General features: G+C 41.5%; 2 protein-coding genes across 2 annotated transcripts; both read left to right on the top strand.

Moving 5' to 3' along the window:
- Positions 1–212: 212 nt before the first annotated feature.
- Positions 213–7,827, top strand: zgc:171566. Its single transcript, XM_058631548.1, has 10 exons — positions 213–288; positions 508–604; positions 2,122–2,236; positions 2,766–2,816; positions 4,954–5,038; positions 5,565–5,703; positions 6,384–6,490; positions 6,743–6,833; positions 7,075–7,212; positions 7,669–7,827. Exons 1-10 carry the CDS (start codon positions 265–267, stop codon positions 7,788–7,790), a joined length of 969 nt encoding a protein of 322 aa, XP_058487531.1. The 5' UTR covers positions 213–264; the 3' UTR covers positions 7,791–7,827.
- Positions 7,828–7,852: 25 nt separating this feature from the next.
- Positions 7,853–15,785, top strand: LOC131460769 (protein NYNRIN-like). The gene has a single exon (XM_058631547.1). The coding sequence runs from the start codon at positions 10,960–10,962 to the stop codon at positions 14,722–14,724; it is 3,765 nt and encodes a 1,254-aa protein (XP_058487530.1). The 5' UTR covers positions 7,853–10,959; the 3' UTR covers positions 14,725–15,785.
- Positions 15,786–16,195: the final 410 nt, after the last annotated feature.

Below are 16,195 nucleotides of genomic sequence, written 5' to 3'. Positions count from 1 at the left end.
TTACTATGAGTCGTCTCTAATTGCAGCTGCGTTAAGTAAATATTATGTTTTATTTCGTTTTCCCTAAACTAGACCGTTTCTTCCGTTTTAGGCCAAAAGTCTTTCAAGGATGTCATAATATATGACACATATTTATTGGGACAGATCTTGTGTGGATATCACGGAAGGAAACTGTGACAGGTGAGGCGCGAGGAGGAGTTTTCTCGAGCCGACTTAAATGTGGAGAAAAAACCGAAGCGCGACTGACAACTTGACGCTCCTGACATGCACAGAAAAGCCTGGATTAAGGTGAAGACTCGGAGCAGACAGAAGTGGACTGAGAGAGGAGAGGCAGTCTTTAGTCTCACAGCCTGGATCTCCTTCCTCTTCGTTTTTTCTGATCTGAATTTTTTTCTTTCTTTTTTTTTAATGTTTTTTTGCATTTTCTTTCCCTGGCTGTTGTTTGTTGTTTTAAATTATTATTATTGTTATCGTTGTTTGTGCGATATGTTGTACACATGTCGGTAGGCTGCAACGATGCTGCTGACACTGGCCACTTGCCACTGTGGTCCGCGACTCTGCGTCGTGCAGAGGAACCTGCAGCTCAATTACCGACCCATCATCGGTAAGGTTCTATCTATCTATCTATCTATCTATATTTATATGTATATACATACATATATATATATATATATATATATATATATATATGTATATCCACGATTTGATTGTAATCACAGTACATTAATCATTTTCACAATACTTCACTTAAAGTGTAGATAATAGTGATTTTTTTTTCTTTTTTTTCCATAAACCAAACTTGAATGATGCATTCCTTGAGACAATAACCCACATGTCACATGTACAAACTCTGACATTTAAACTGAATGGGACTGTGGTTAATAACAGTGTTGTTGTTTTTTTTAACTTTGCCTACTGTTCACTGAGTTGTGTTGCAAGAGGGTAACATGTTCGGGCAAAAATGAATGGAGCCTCTCAAAACTGTGATAAACAGAACTTATCCTACGTTCTGAGGTAAACTGGCAACTATTCAGTTGTGCTTAACTTTTGATAATGTGTTGATATTAGTTGGGCTCTGTTTAGTCAATCCTCAGGAACTGCACCAATTTGAGCACAGACCAATTACCAGGCTTGTATAAAGTACCTAAAAGGAGTCATTTTCTGATATAAATGTGTACTTGTGTTTTAGAGTAAGCAAAAGTATTAAAAAAGTGAGGGGTAACTCAGTGGTATGAGTGAGTCATCGTTCAACTGAAAGTTTGTGAGTTTCATTCCCGGTTCTGCTAGTCCACTTAAAGACACTTAACACCACCATGCTCCTGATCGCTGTGACAGTGTGATAAAAGACGTGCTGAGTTTTTCTTCTGATTTGATTTGGTAGTAACGGATAACAAAGATAGGGGAAATGTAGTGGAGTAAAAGTACACAAATGATTTAGTAAATGTAGTAAAATTGAAACTGGAAATACAAATAAATATAAAGTACAGATATGTGATTTTTGTAATTAAGTACAGTAACGAAGTATGTGTACTTTGTTACATTATAACACTGCCAATTACATGCACTGTAAATGACCATGTGATGATAGTCAGTCAGTGATATCAATGAACTGTGGCCCACGTTCATGGTGATATGAGCAGAGCATCTGTATCACTGAACATCTCACTTAATTTCAGCCCAGCGTTCATGACTATAACAGACACACATAGTGACCTGCACTGGTTTTTTACAGTGTGAGGAAAGCCAGATCCTATACCAAGTAGTCACAGGAGGCGCATTTTAATGTCAGTTGGGAAGGGTCTTACTTTAGCACAGCCAACATTCAATTGGATCACCGACAATGGAAATATTTGTGATATATATCGAAGCTATTTGAAGAATCTAGAGACCTGCCTGTGATTAGGTTGGTTGAGGCAGCGAAAAGACACCTTTGTTCTGGCTGACATATTGAGAAACTGTGTGTGGATGATTATGAAAGTTGCTTGAGCTTTGCGTGTGCATAGGGTTTGTATTTCATTACCTCTTTCAGGTGTTTCTACTTTTTTGGGGTAATGTACCAGGTCTATTTTTTTGCAGGAGTCAAATATCTGTGCATGTTTGCTGTGTTATCTTTCTTCTCAGGTGTTCTAGCACAGGAAAACCGTTCGGCAGATGAGTTTGCGCAGGGATCCTCCTACATTGCTGCGTCCTACATCAAATATCTGGAGGGAGCTGGTGCCAGAGTTGCACCCATCAGGTACATCACATTATTCATGTGTACATATATATATATATATATATATATATATATATATATATGTCTTTTATCCAAGAAAAGTCTCTTTTAGATTATTGAATTCTCACTTGGCACTAATCAGTCAGACCAGGTTAGAATAAGACAGTTTTTGTTTTGGCATCGATGTTAACCACTACATTCCCCACTACAAACCCCATTCCTTAAACTGGGTTTAAGGAATCATACATGACAGTGTTTCTCAAACATTAATATAGCCTATTGATACCCAGTTTTTCTTAAGGTTACAGAAAATGTTACAGACTGTGACTATGACACTTGACATCTGTTGATACAGACTGTAACACTATTTTGAATATTATTTCAAATGGGTAAAGCAGAGATTTTTAGGAGACATACACATTATTTAAAGAAATGCTCCACCAATTCAAAAGCCTGAAAACGTGGCCCCTGATCCCGCTCATTTTGTCACTAACTGATGGGTGTTTTTGTCAGTCATTTATATGTTTGTTTACCTTTTTTTGTTCAACAGAATGGGTCTCAAAGACAAAGAATATGTTCGGTTGTTCTACTCAATAAATGGGTGAGTTAAGTGTTGTGCTCTGTATGACATAGCTTTCATCATATTATCATATGATTGGCCTATGGGGCCACACGGTTGGTGTAGTGGTTAGCACTCTTGCCTTTGTAGCAACAAGACACGGGTTTGTGACCCGGTTGGAACAAGAACCTTTCTGCATGGAGTTTACGTGTTCTCCCTGGTCTTCGTGGGTTTTCTCCGGCTTCTCCGGTTTCCTCCCTCAGTCCAAAAACATGCAATACTCGGAATAATTCAATTGGACACTGTGAATTGACAGAGTTGATGTCTGAACTGTCCAGGGTGTACCCCGCCTATCGCCCAATGTCACCTGCGATTGGCACTGCCCCCCCCCGCAACCCTCAATACATTTTCGGTATGTAACATTACAGTGGCTAGTTCCCCATAATGACCTGAACAGTTTAATATTAAATTAAAAACACATTGCAAAATAATTCTAAATATTGCTGCACCTACTACCAACAACACTAGAGGTGAATGTGAAGGTTCTCAAATAAATACAAAGTATAATCATAAAATAAAGATCAATTCAAGTGCAGCACGCAGAAAATACTTCAAACATTTTATATGATGTCGTTGCAAATGAGTTATCATGTTTGACATAATTCCCAGCCTGGTGTAGGAGCCATACATTTTAGTTCTGCATATTGTTTGGGATTGGGGATTAATTGCTGGAATTGTTGCACACTTGGTACTGCACATGGATGATGGGTGTATCACTACCGTGTGTCACTTAATGATTGCTGGTTGTCAGTCATGATATTGGGTGAGCATGTTGGAGTGATGCCTCTTGTTGAGCGTGTTACATTCCTAAGTTATTGTCTAGGGGAAACAGCAACAGCAACACGACAAACTAAGGATTTAAATGAGGCAAAGTTGACGGTTTAAAGCAATAATGTTTAATGTTGACTAAAACTTAAACACAACAGCCTGGTTTACACAATGTGGGGGAGGAAAGGAGGGAGGTGGAGTGCCAAATAAATGAAATCAAATAAAACAAAACCAGTCCTATACTAAATCTTTGTCACCAAACAAAACCATGTCCTCTCTAAAAACAAGAGTTCAAGACAACTTTTTTCCCCGCATGCTATTTCCCTCTCTGTTAACACAGAGTCTTATGTGCAGGGTGTATAATGAAAGAGTGGTAGTCTGGCTCGCCTGTGCTAATGTTAGATGTTAAACTCATGCTGAAGTCAGTTGCTTGAACAGCTTAACAACAACAATAGTGAACAAGGAGTTGTGATTTAGTTCCACCCCTATACTGATAAATAATTATTAAAATTTGAATGGCTTTATAAGCTTACCTTAGCAATTGAATGAGCCATTGCTGTACAATTATTAGGACTCAGTGTGCTGTTTTATTTTCGCAACTGATCTGATTGTTAGTGTAAATGGAAGTTGTCTTGTAGTTCAAAAAGTGTGATACAGACATTTGTTCTGAAGTTTTAAGGTTTGAAACTGTTGGTTTCCTCCCTTTTGGACACTTTTATTTCACTTTATTAAGCAGACTGGTGTGTGATGCACAGGCACACACACACACACACACACACACACAATAGTTCGTAGGCTGAGCTCCGTACCATGAAATGCAGAGGGAACTTGGGCCTAAGACAACAAGCCCACACAAGGGAGATGACAGGTCCGGTGCAGAGCTGTTCCGCCACAGGAACAAGCTGGCAGAAGTCAGGCAGGGAGAAGGCAGAATCCGTTGTCGGGGGAATCAATCCAAAAAACACTGGAGAGACTTGTACTGGCGACATGGAACAATCTGGCACCGTGTAAACTGAGAGGTTTATAGACTGGGTTGATTTACGAGCGTTGGAGTAATGAGCAGGGAGTGGCTGGCAGGCAGGTGAGGAGAAGGAGGGGCTGGTGAGCTGAGGTGAATGAGGTGACAGTGAGAAGATCATGACAGACAGTGAAGGTTATTATTAAAAGTCAACATTAATCATCTTAGATGTTGCTTAGCAAATTATTGCGTGGGTTGTTAGTCAAACTGTACCATTCTTTGAATGTCCTAAAACTATTCAATTCAAATTTGTCCAAACCTAATTTCAAATGATCGTAAGTGCATTTAGCTTATGACTAAAGTTTTAACACAGAGCAAACCACCAACCCCCAGGTTGCTGTTGCCAGGAGGAGACATTGACTTGCACACATCCAATTCCAACCGAGTTGCCAGGATCTTTTACAGATTGGCTCTGAGGGTAAGACAAGTAAAACAAACCAATTAACAATCTTTGTTTTTTTTCTGCTATGATCTGATTTACTTAGTTTCATTTTCCTCTCATTCCAGAATCATTTCACACTTCTAGTGTTAGGGTTAGCCTTGCCTTACGTTTAATACAACACACTCTTGCTGTACAGTAAGAAGTCATAAGTGGGCAGCACTTATCGGTGGGATCTCTGGGGTCTTAGTTTGAGTACACCAGCTGTTGTTCACATAGAAGCATAAACCCCTTCCTGTGCTCTTACTGGAGTCCTTGGTCCTGCTTTCTTGATAGCGGTGTCTGCAATGAATGAACGAAGCCAGGTCTCTGTGAAAAGCAGAATGCAGCCGTCCTTCACAATGTTGTTTGTCGCAACCTGTAGTCTGAGTTCATTCATCTTATTAGTGAGGAATGCAGTAGGAAGTGGTGTTTGCAGGTGAAGGAAAGTGCTCAAGTTTCTTCAGAAATACAAGGCAATGGTTTTATGGTCATCACCATCTAGGTCTTCTCTGAATTTCTGCAGGCAAACAATACTAAGGACTACTTCCCCATCTGGGGAATTTGCCAGGGCTTTCAGCAGCTGTCATTTTTCACAGCTAACAAATACTTGCTTACTCAAACCAATACGAAGGGTGTGGCTCTACCTCTCAACTTCACACAAGGTATACTCGTCTGTCTGTCTGTCTGTTTTTAGTTCAGTGTCATTACACTTCCTTGGTTAGGTCATACAAATAAATGACACTGATCTCTATTGTTTGAGACACTGGAAGAATTCCATAATGCTCAGTTTTTACAGAGGCATGAAGGCAGTTTGAACCCATGACACTTGGAAGACTTAATTTGCCACTTAATTTCAATGACAGGAACATAAGGTGTATGATTATTATAATAATAATAATAATAATAATAATAATAATAATAATACTCACACCATGGAGGCTTCAGAAAAATGTGACTATATTTTAAACACACAACGACATGACATCACATCATTAGATTTAATTATTTAATGACAGCTGTTTCATATGCTGTTCAGAGTGAAGCTAATCATTTGCAGAACATTGCTTTGATGTTTAACAGCTGATATGGAGATCTATTTTAAAAGGGTCCCTGCCAGAAAATAACTGAATTAAAAAGAATGAAATAGTCCAGAATTCAATGGTGGACCAATCAATTAGGAGCAAATTTGAGTTTCTCTAAGTTTTGATCATTGTAGCCATAATGTACACCAGTGATTATGCTAAAATACAACATTTAATTTTGATGAAACTTCCTCTACACCACACTGTCCATCTGCTTGTCTCACTCCTGCTTCACTAAACAATGTGTGATTGCCCTTTAGAAGCCCAGTCCAGCCGTCTGTTTCAGAGTCTTCCCAGTGATGTGTTGCAGTGTCTAGCCAAGGAAAACATCACTAGTAACTTTCACAAATACAGTCTATCAATGCAGGTATCTCCAATGCCATTATTTTCCATTAATATTTATTTATTTTAATGTTAATGTTTGATAGATTTTTCCATTGAGTGTATTTTGTATTTGTGTTTTGAGGATTTACACTACGATTCCCAATTGTCAGGACAACAGCAGTATGTTCTTGCTGAAAAGCAAAACTGAAAGGAAATGCACATTTCCAAAATGTATAAATTGTCTAAATGTTAATGTAGTATGTATAGTAAAACCAGACTCTGAAACAACCAACAGAACTACACTGAAAATCCCAAGCTGAGGATGTTTTACAGGATCCTGTCCACTAATATTGATAAGGGGGTAGAATTCATCTCAACCATGGAAGGTACAGTTCATGATTACACTTTATGTTGTTCATTGTTCACCTTTTTACAAGCACAAATGTTAGTTCACATGTACAGTATAACACAAATGGGCACCTCATTAAGTGTTTCAGAGTTTCAACCATAATGTTTTTGTTAGGAATGCAGAAACAAAGATGAGTGCATTGATTATGTTTATCCTGTATTTACTGTTATCAATACATTTTGGAAATGCTTGCTGACGATGTCTCTGGTTTTCCCCAGGCTACCGTTACCCATTTTATGCACTTCAGTGGCATCCAGAGAAATGCCCCTATGAGTGGGTTGATAAGCCGGGGATGGTCCATACCACATCAGCTACAAGAACCTGCTTCTACACTGCCTGTTTCTTTATCTCTGAGGGTAATATGTGCTACTGCTGCATATATATACACACATATATATATATATATATATATATATAGATTTAGGGACTTTTTGAATCACTCAGATTTGGTAAGGTGGTTACCGTCACATTTCCCTGTGGGGTGACAAAGTCAGAAGTGATATTTTTATCACTTTACATCAAAGGTTCTTAAGGATTATTCAGCAATGTTATAGTCTTCTTTGTTACAATTATCTTCAACTGCTGGCCTTTTGTTCAAAGTGTAGCCTGCAATTAAAATGACAGACCCCAGCTTTAATAATAATGTCGACATTCCACACAGCATTTTCTGCACACAAACCTCTATGATGGCAGAAAAGAAAGAAAAAACATGCAGCCCTTACAGCCTTTAAACAATCAATGCTACTTTGTGCTTTTTCTCTTTTTTTTTGCTCATTTTTTGTCTTTTCCCTCCACTTGTGTCGTTCCTCCAGCCATAAAGAACAGCCACCGTTTCTCCTGTCCTAAGGAGGAAGAGAAAGCCCTCATCTACAATTATCCACCCTTCTTCACAAGCATGGATGCCATATTTATTCAGAATTATTACTTTGATTAATGGAATGTTGTGAATGTGAAACGGAGCTGGGGTGTGTGCAAATTGTAATGGCATATTACATGCACACAGACGTTTCTTTAGGTCACACAAGGTTCAGTGGATAGTTGTTTCCTGGGTCACACGAGGTATAGCGGGCAATTATGAGTTTCCCGTTTTATCTCAAGGTCCCTGTCCTCCCTAGAAACTCCCTGTTCTCTATTGATATCTGCTCGTTCTCACAACACCTTATTGGCATCATATCAGACAACTACTCTGACGAATATCCTGTTTCTATATCACGTACACATATTGCTGAAGACATGTTTATATACGCCTTGTTTCTCTCTGCTCAGTGTTGTTCACTTTGCAGACTCTTCGACTCTGTAAACTGTGCTCCTCTGGTTGCAACTCAGATTAAATCAACTTGCTTGTATTCATCCGACTCAGTTCTCGTGCTTCATCTCACTCACAAAAGTTCCCATAACAATTTGGTGTCAGAAGTGGGATCGTCTGAGAGTCCGTTGGGATCAAAAGGACGTCGGCAGTGCACACCTGGAATCCAGGAGATCTTCCTCTACCTCCAACCAAGTATTCAGAGAGAGGGGACCGGCGATCCAATTGATTGACTGACTGGCTCCACGACGATCCAAGATAAAGCTAACGTCCGATTGAGACGGTGAGATGTTGACTTTCCAAATTCCAAATTTACCAATGATTCATGAATAATGATAATGATTCTGTAATCAATAGAGATAACTTCTTTTTTTATGTATTTTCTGAGTCTGTGGATACTTGCATTACTGCTGGTCATCATTTTCCATTGTTTACTTCCTTTTTGTTTTGGAACTTGACACGGAACTGTCATGTTGTAGGTTTTGATTGAAGGGGTTTATGCCCTTGAAATTGAAACTGAGTTTGTAGGTATAGGTTTTTATAACCTGATACTGAGTTTGTAGGTATAGGTTTTTATAACCTGATACTGAGTTTGTAGGTATAGGTTTTCATAACCTGATACTGAGATTGTAGGTACAGATTTTTATAATCTGATACTGAGTTGTAGGTACAGATCTTTATGGTCTGATACTGAAGTAGGTGAGAACTTTCCACTCTCACTGAGGTAGGTGAGAACGTTCCATTCTCACTGAAGTTAGGTGTGGGTTATAGGCGTCAAAGACCTACACCTAGGATTATTTACTAGAAGTCAGGGACTTACCGGTAGACAGGGTCTATACGAGGTAAATAATCAAAAGAGTCAGGGACTCTTGGTAAAAAGGAAACATGGGTACCCAAGGAAGTAAACAAGCGAAAAATGATCCGGACAGTCCAATTATTCTGGCCATGAAACAAAAATATGGGGATCAAAGTGTTGAATGTTTGAATTACTGGGTGACAAATCATGGATTCCCAGAAGGGGGATCGTTGAGCAAAAATCAACTGAAAAAAATTACGTGAAAGTCTTGAGAAAGAAAGACAGACAATTATGAGCAAAAAGAGAGTGAAAAGTGATAAAATGAGAGAGATTGAAAAAAATGAAGGATGTCTGAAAAAGTGGGAAGATGAATGTGAAACGAGAGAAAGGAGACAAGTGTGCAAAATGATAACATGTATGAAAGTCGATAAGAAAGACAAAGAAAGTGATTTTGAACCTAAGAGTAAAAAGAATTCTCTCTATCCTAAACTGACAGGGTGCGGTCAGAGCTCTCTGGTTGATGACGCTTCCTGGTCCCTCCCTCGAAGACAACCCCCTCCCAAGGCAATGGCTCCGCCTTCGGTTCCTCCTCCATACAACGCCTCATCTGCCATGTCATCACCGATGTCATCCACATCCTCTTTTATGAACACTCCCTCACCAGGCTCCAGTGTCCTCACTTCCTCCTCCCTCTCCCCTCCAATTGCAGCACGCACCAGACAACAATCAGATTCAGCTTTTACGATGCCAATGGTGCAAGTTATGGGTCCGGATGGAAATCCAGGTTTTGTCTACCGCCCATGGACAACTCAGGACCTGATTGATGCAGCATCACACCTCCCAAAGCCTGCACAAGGTGGCGCCGCCATGGCACGAGCCTATGTTCAGTTCATCAAAGACTTCACACCAACCTCAGGCGAAATCCAGAGAGTCATGATGAAATACATGAAACCATCTGATTTCTCCAAGGTGAAAGACATTTTCCAAAGAGATGGCGACTACAGACCCCAAGCGGTGAATTGGGACACTAATGACATGCTGACCATGCATACAAATGCCTGCAGGACAAGAAAGACGCTGAAAAAAAAAAAAAAAAGAAAAGAAAAGACACTGAACACAGAGCTATGTTAACTATGCTCTCCCTGAACAAGTTGCAGTACCATCAACTCAACCACTTCCAGTTCAGCATTACGGTGTTTCACAACGAGGAGGAAGAGGCATGCAGAGAGGACGCAGGCCATGGCAAGGAGAGAGATCAGGTCCAAGAATGGGACCGCCACCAGGCTACGATGTGTGCTTCCTGTGTGGCAATAAAGGACATTGGGCAAAGGATTGCACACAATTCCGAGGCCGAGGCAGAGGAAGAGGTGCTCCACCTAGAGGCAGAAATGACCGTTGGCAACAATCATCTGACTGATCTGAGAGACGAGGGAGGGGAGGACCGGATGCGTGCGTCACCCAGACAGCCTACCCTGAACCTTCAGAAAAGGGGAGTGAGAATGACACACACACATACACCACTCACACGCTTACATTGCAGCAACAACACCAACTACTCACAGAGACTATTGAAGTTTTACAGAGAAAATCTGACTTTAAACCTATAGGAACATACACCATGTATGATGACTCAATGGTGCAGAAACTGCCCACTATGATTTTGAATGTTGCAGGAAAAGATGTTACATTTATGGTTGACTCGGGTGCAACACGCACAGTGTTAAAATACTCTGAAATACCTAAGGCCAAACTCAGTGGCAATTTCATGTATTCCATTGGTGCATGTGGAACAACAGTGAAAGAAAACTATACATCTCCAACTACGTGTTCTCATCCTGAACCATTTACTAAAGTAAAGCACTCATTTTTGCTTTCCCACGTCTGTCCTTTCAACTTGTTAGGACGAGACCTGATGATGGCTTTTGGCATCGACTTATTTCGACACCAGAAGGAGTTAAAGTTGTGAGACGAACAACTCCACCCAATCCTGAAGCCTATATAATGGCTAAGTATCAACCTGATTTAATCTCCTCACTGCTCTACATATACCAATGGAAAGTTGAGAGTGTTTTGGCTCTATCTCTGACTGAACGTGCACATGCACTGGTTAGCCCAACTGCAGTTTTCATGCAGCCTGAGGCACTCCATTGCACGTCACACGTGACAACTGACCTTGACAGAGACTATGAAACTGAATGGTGGACTGACATCAACGATACTCTACTGACTGACTCTCTCTACTGGACAGACCTACGATGTGCACTTTCTGTCAGCTTAACAGCTGAACAACAACAATTTTTTCTGATTAACGATTCACATCCACATATTTCGCTTTCCAAAGGACAAACTGATCAATGGAGATATTTAGGTCCATGGACAAAATCATGCATTGAGCTCAAAGATTGGCAATCTACACCCGACCCACATGTGTCATACTCGCCAAAGGGGGGTGTTTTCAAAACTGCATGCAAATTAACCGTGGCTGCTCTGAAATCTGTCTACTTGCTAGACCACAATCTTGATAAAACCGAACACATACACCAAATGCTCTCCGCAGAACAGATCCATCCAGCCCTTGCACGAGTCCCACCCAAATTGTGGGCACAAGGCAAATATGATGTAGGTCTCACAAAAAATTGTGAACCTGTAATAGTCAATCCTAAGTCTGACTACAGGCCAAAACGAGTTCAGTACCCTCTGCGTCCGGAAGCCGTCGAAGGCATTAAACCTGTTTTTAAATCCTTATTGGAAGCTGGTGTTATTATCCCATGTGATAACTCACCTGTCTGCACTCCTATTTTTCCAGTTCAAAAAGCTAGAGAACCACCAACCCTACCCGAGTGGCGATTTGTTCAAGACTTAAAAGCAGTTAATGCAGCTGTTCATGCCAGAACACCAAGTGTTCCTAACCCGTACACTTTGCTTTCACAAGTCCCATCTTCTGCTAAGTGGTTTTCAGTTGTTGATCTATCAAATGCATTTTTCAGTGTTCCTGTTCACAAGGATTCTCAGTACTGGTTTGCATTCCAGTTCAACGGGAAAGGTTATACTTTCACCCGTTTATGTCAGGGTTTCACTGAATCACCAACAATCTACAATCGGGCTTTATGCGAATCATTGTCGCCTCTAGTGCTCTCTGATGGCACTGTGTTACTACAACATGTAGACGATCTTCTGATCTGCGCTCCAACTGAAAAACAATGCATAACTGACACTATCAAACTGCTCAAACATCTGGCAGAAGAAGGTCACAAAGCCAGCTTAAACAAGCTACAATTTGTCAAACAAGCTGTGACCTTCCTGGGTCACATAATTTCTGGTGAAGGCAAAACCATGTCTCCAAAACATATTGAAGCTATCCAAAAGATTCCAAAACCAATTACCCAACAACAAATGCTATCTTTCCTGGGGATGTGTTCCTACTGTCGCGCTTTTGTCCCTAATTTTTCTGAGGTTGAAAGACCCCTCAGGACCTTGTGTCACCAATCAGGCATGACCTCTCGCTCACAACTTGAGTGGACACCGGAAGCAGAAACTGCATTCCTAAACTTGAAACTTCAACTTCAGTCTCCTCCTACACTTGGACTTCCTGACCCAACCAAACCATTCACTCAGACCGTGGATGAACGTTCGGGTTGCATGACTTCTGTCCTCCTACAACCTCATGGTGACAGGCTTCGTCCTGTGGCATATTGCTTGGGTAAACTCGATCCTGTAGCAGCAGACATGCCAAAATGTCTCAGAGCTGTAGCAGCTGCTGAAAAAGCCCTTTTGGCCTCAAGAGATATAGTTGGCTACGCTCCTTTGACTCTCCTTGTGCCACATGCGGTCTCTTTGATCCTTTCTGAGCAGAAAACATCACACCTTTCGGCTGCTAGACACCTTAGGTATCATACGTGTCTTCTTGACATGCCTAATGTCACTCTTAAGAGGTGTACTGTTCTAAACCCTGCTACTCTGCTCCCTCTTCCACAGGATGGTGAGCCTCATGATTGCATGGCTGAACTTTCAGCATCTTGTTCTCCAAGACCTGATCTGACAGAAACGCCCTTGACAAATCCTGACCTTGTCCTCTATGTAGATGGCTCTGCTTCAAGAGACCCAGCTACAGGTCTCTGCCGTGTTGGTTTTGCTGTTTGTTCTGACTATGACGTGATGATGTCATCATCTCTTCCACCTCACTTCTCAGCTCAAGCTGCAGAACTTGTGGCCTTAACAACTGCCTGCCAATTAGCTAAGGGTAGATCTGTAAATATCTACACTGATTCCAGATATGCTTTTGGTGTTGTTCATGACTTTGGTGCACTTTGGAAACATAGAGGTTTTCTGAAATATGATGGCAAGCCCGTTTTGCATCACACACTCATTGCAGATCTCTTAGATGCCATCCTTCTTCCTTCTGCCATTTCTGTGTGTAAATGTGCTGCTCACACTAATGCCTCTGACCCAATTTCTACAGGTAACGCTCGAGCGGATGCAGCTGCGAAGGCAGCCTCTCTTCTCCCTTTGTTTGACTCTTCTGTATCACATACTTTGGTTTCAGTTTCTTCTGACGTACCATCTTCCCTCAGTGCTGTTCAATCTTTTGCGTCTCCAAAAGATAAGCAACTTTGGAGAAACGCAGGTGCTTCATGTCATTATGGCATCTGGATAGGCCCCGACAACAACCCGTGTTTGCCTTCCCATTTCTTCCCTCACTATGCTAAATTGACGCATGGGTCTGACCATGCATCAAAAGGAGGGATGCAGCAAATGATTAATACATTTTGGTTCACAAAAGGGTTTTCTGCCTATGCTCAAAAACACTGCCAAGCCTGTGTTATCTGTGCTACTCACAATGTAGGCAGGGCAATCCAACCTTCCCAACAAGCTGCTCATCCTCAACCAACTCGACCTTTTGAGCATGTCATGATGGATTTTGTAGAACTAACTCCATCAGAAGGAAAGTCTCATTGTTTAGTGATGGTAGACATGTGGAGCAAATGGGTTGAAGTGTTCCCAGCCTCAAAACAATCTGCCTCAGTAGTAGCTAAAGCCCTTCTTACTGAAATCATTCCCAGATGGGGAATTCCAGCTAAAATCTCCAGTGATAATGGTAGCCATTTTGTTAATTCAGCTATCACTGAACTGAGCCTATACTTAGGCATTAACCTGAGAACACACTGTGCCTACCACCCAGCTAGTGGAGGTGCAGTAGAGAGGGAGAATGGAACACTAAAGAACAAGCTGGCCAAGTGTTGTGAAGACACAGGTCTTCCATGGACAAAAGCACTTCCTCTAGTGCTTATGTATATGAGAATGCGAAAACGAAACAGAACTAACTTGAGCCCCTTTGAGATTCTTTTTGCAACTCCTCCTTCTGTAGGTGTGGAAACTCCCCGATCTCCACCCCCATCAACAGCTCTTTGTGATCACAACACACTAACCTACTGTACCAATCTATCCAAACAGCTCTCTGATATAAAGAAACAGGTGATCGCAGCCCTCCCTGTTCCAGCCAGTGGTCCCCTGCACCAGCTCGAACCAGGTGACTTCGTGGTCGTAAAAGACTTCAGGAGGAAGTCGTGGAGGAACAGGAGGTGGCAAGGTCCGTTCCAGATCCTGCTGACAACCCACACTGCTGTGAAGGTCGCTGAGCGGGCTACCTGGATCCACGCCAGCCACTGCAGAAAGGTTCCAGCACCCCCTGCTGGTTCGACTGAAAAAAACTACAAACTCCGGAGGCTGCTAAGTAAGACTTTGCGTTCACAACAGGCACACAGGTGACCAAGGGCCCGAGGAAAGAAGACAACAAGTGGCGTGCAGACGTAGTTTCTGTGTCACCTTCGTGGGCGCAAGAAGACCTGCACCACACCACACCCTACACCTGTTACAACATTTCACTGTCTTTATTTTTCACACAGTGACTCTCCCCATGCAAGTCTGTATATTTTTATGTGCTGTTTGTCCAGCTGTATTATTCCTATGGTTAAGAAAGTTGTGGGCTCCTTGTTCTCGTTGCAGATGGTGCGCTATCACATGCTTTCTGTCTCTGCTCCTGCTCCCCAGGTGACTTTGGACGACATAGCTGCTGCTTATGCCCTGACCGAGGACACGAGCACAGACGACTCACACACTGATGCTGACTCTGATGAATGTGTATAAAGGATTTTGTTTGACAGTAACCCAGTTCTCTCTTTGCTATGCTCTACTCAGGATGCTTTCATCCACAAAAACAGCTTGCAACTTTTAACTTAAGGTTTTCCATTGAATTGTATTCTGTGTGACGACTGATCGTAAACCAGTTGGAATGCTCAGTCTGAAGTTTTTGAATACTGTTCTTTTCTCCTATTTGATTGTCATCTGGGATTTTGTTGTGTTATATGATGTGTGCATATTTTGGTAATTCTATTGTTGATTGTGTTTTATTGGTTGTTTTTCTCTTCCTCGTTTATCCTTAAGGATAAAAAGGGGGGAAATGTAATGGCATATTACATGCACACAGACGTTTCTTTAGGTCACACAAGGTTCAGTGGATAGTTGTTTCCTGGGTCACACGAGGTATAGCGGGCAATTATGAGTTTCCCGTTTTATCTCAAGGTCCCTGTCCTCCCTAGAAACTCCCTGTTCTCTATTGATATCTGCTCGTTCTCACAACACCTTATTGGCATCATATCAGACAACTACTCTGACGAATATCCTGTTTCTATATCACGTACACATATTGCTGAAGACATGTTTATATACGCCTTGTTTCTCTCTGCTCAGTGTTGTTCACTTTGCAGACTCTTCGACTCTGTAAACTGTGCTCCTCTGGTTGCAACTCAGATTAAATCAACTTGCTTGTATTCATCCGACTCAGTTCTCGTGCTTCATCTCACTCACAAAAGTTCCCATAACAAAATCCACGCCCCACTTTTACCTGATAGATACCTGGTATGACATGCATCATACCAGGTCTATTGACAAACCACAACCACAGGAGGAGGTTTGTTGGCACGTGGCCCGTCTCTTTTTCCTCTCTCCCTTCCTCATCATTGGTTGGAGGATGCATGCGGCCACATTCCCTAGCTGTATGAATCATACTGACATGAAAGAAAACAGAGTTTTGTTTAGTGTGCATCACCACCCATCCTGGGTGAATGTTTAGCTTTAGTCAAAAATTTAAATTGGGACTTATAACATGTAGGCTACCACCTTTTTACTATTCCTATGAGCACATATCCCTTTTGAAAACATGCCTTGATTCTGCCAGTCT

The sequence above is a fragment of the Solea solea genome, chromosome 6 (genome assembly GCF_958295425.1).
Source record: "Solea solea chromosome 6, fSolSol10.1, whole genome shotgun sequence".
In the NCBI taxonomy this organism is placed as follows: domain Eukaryota; kingdom Metazoa; phylum Chordata; class Actinopteri; order Pleuronectiformes; family Soleidae; genus Solea; species Solea solea.
The sequence above is the reverse complement of the archived record's forward strand: the minus strand, read 5'-3'. Positions and strand labels throughout refer to the sequence as shown.

What these genes read in the sequence shown, in the direction of transcription:
- zgc:171566 (XM_058631548.1), top strand. Translation starts at nt 265, where the DNA reads ATGCACAGAAAAGCCTGGATTAAG. An exon ending in GCCAGAGTTGCACCCATCAG is followed by an intron (nt 2,237 to 2,765) that starts GTACATCACATT and finishes TTTGTTCAACAG; the next exon opens with AATGGGTCTCAAAGACAAAG. An exon ending in AATACAGTCTATCAATGCAG is followed by an intron (nt 6,491 to 6,742) that starts GTATCTCCAATG and finishes AACAACCAACAG; the next exon opens with AACTACACTGAAAATCCCAA.
- LOC131460769 (XM_058631547.1), top strand. Translation starts at nt 10,960, where the DNA reads ATGGCTAAGTATCAACCTGATTTAATCTCCTCACTGCTCTACATATAC.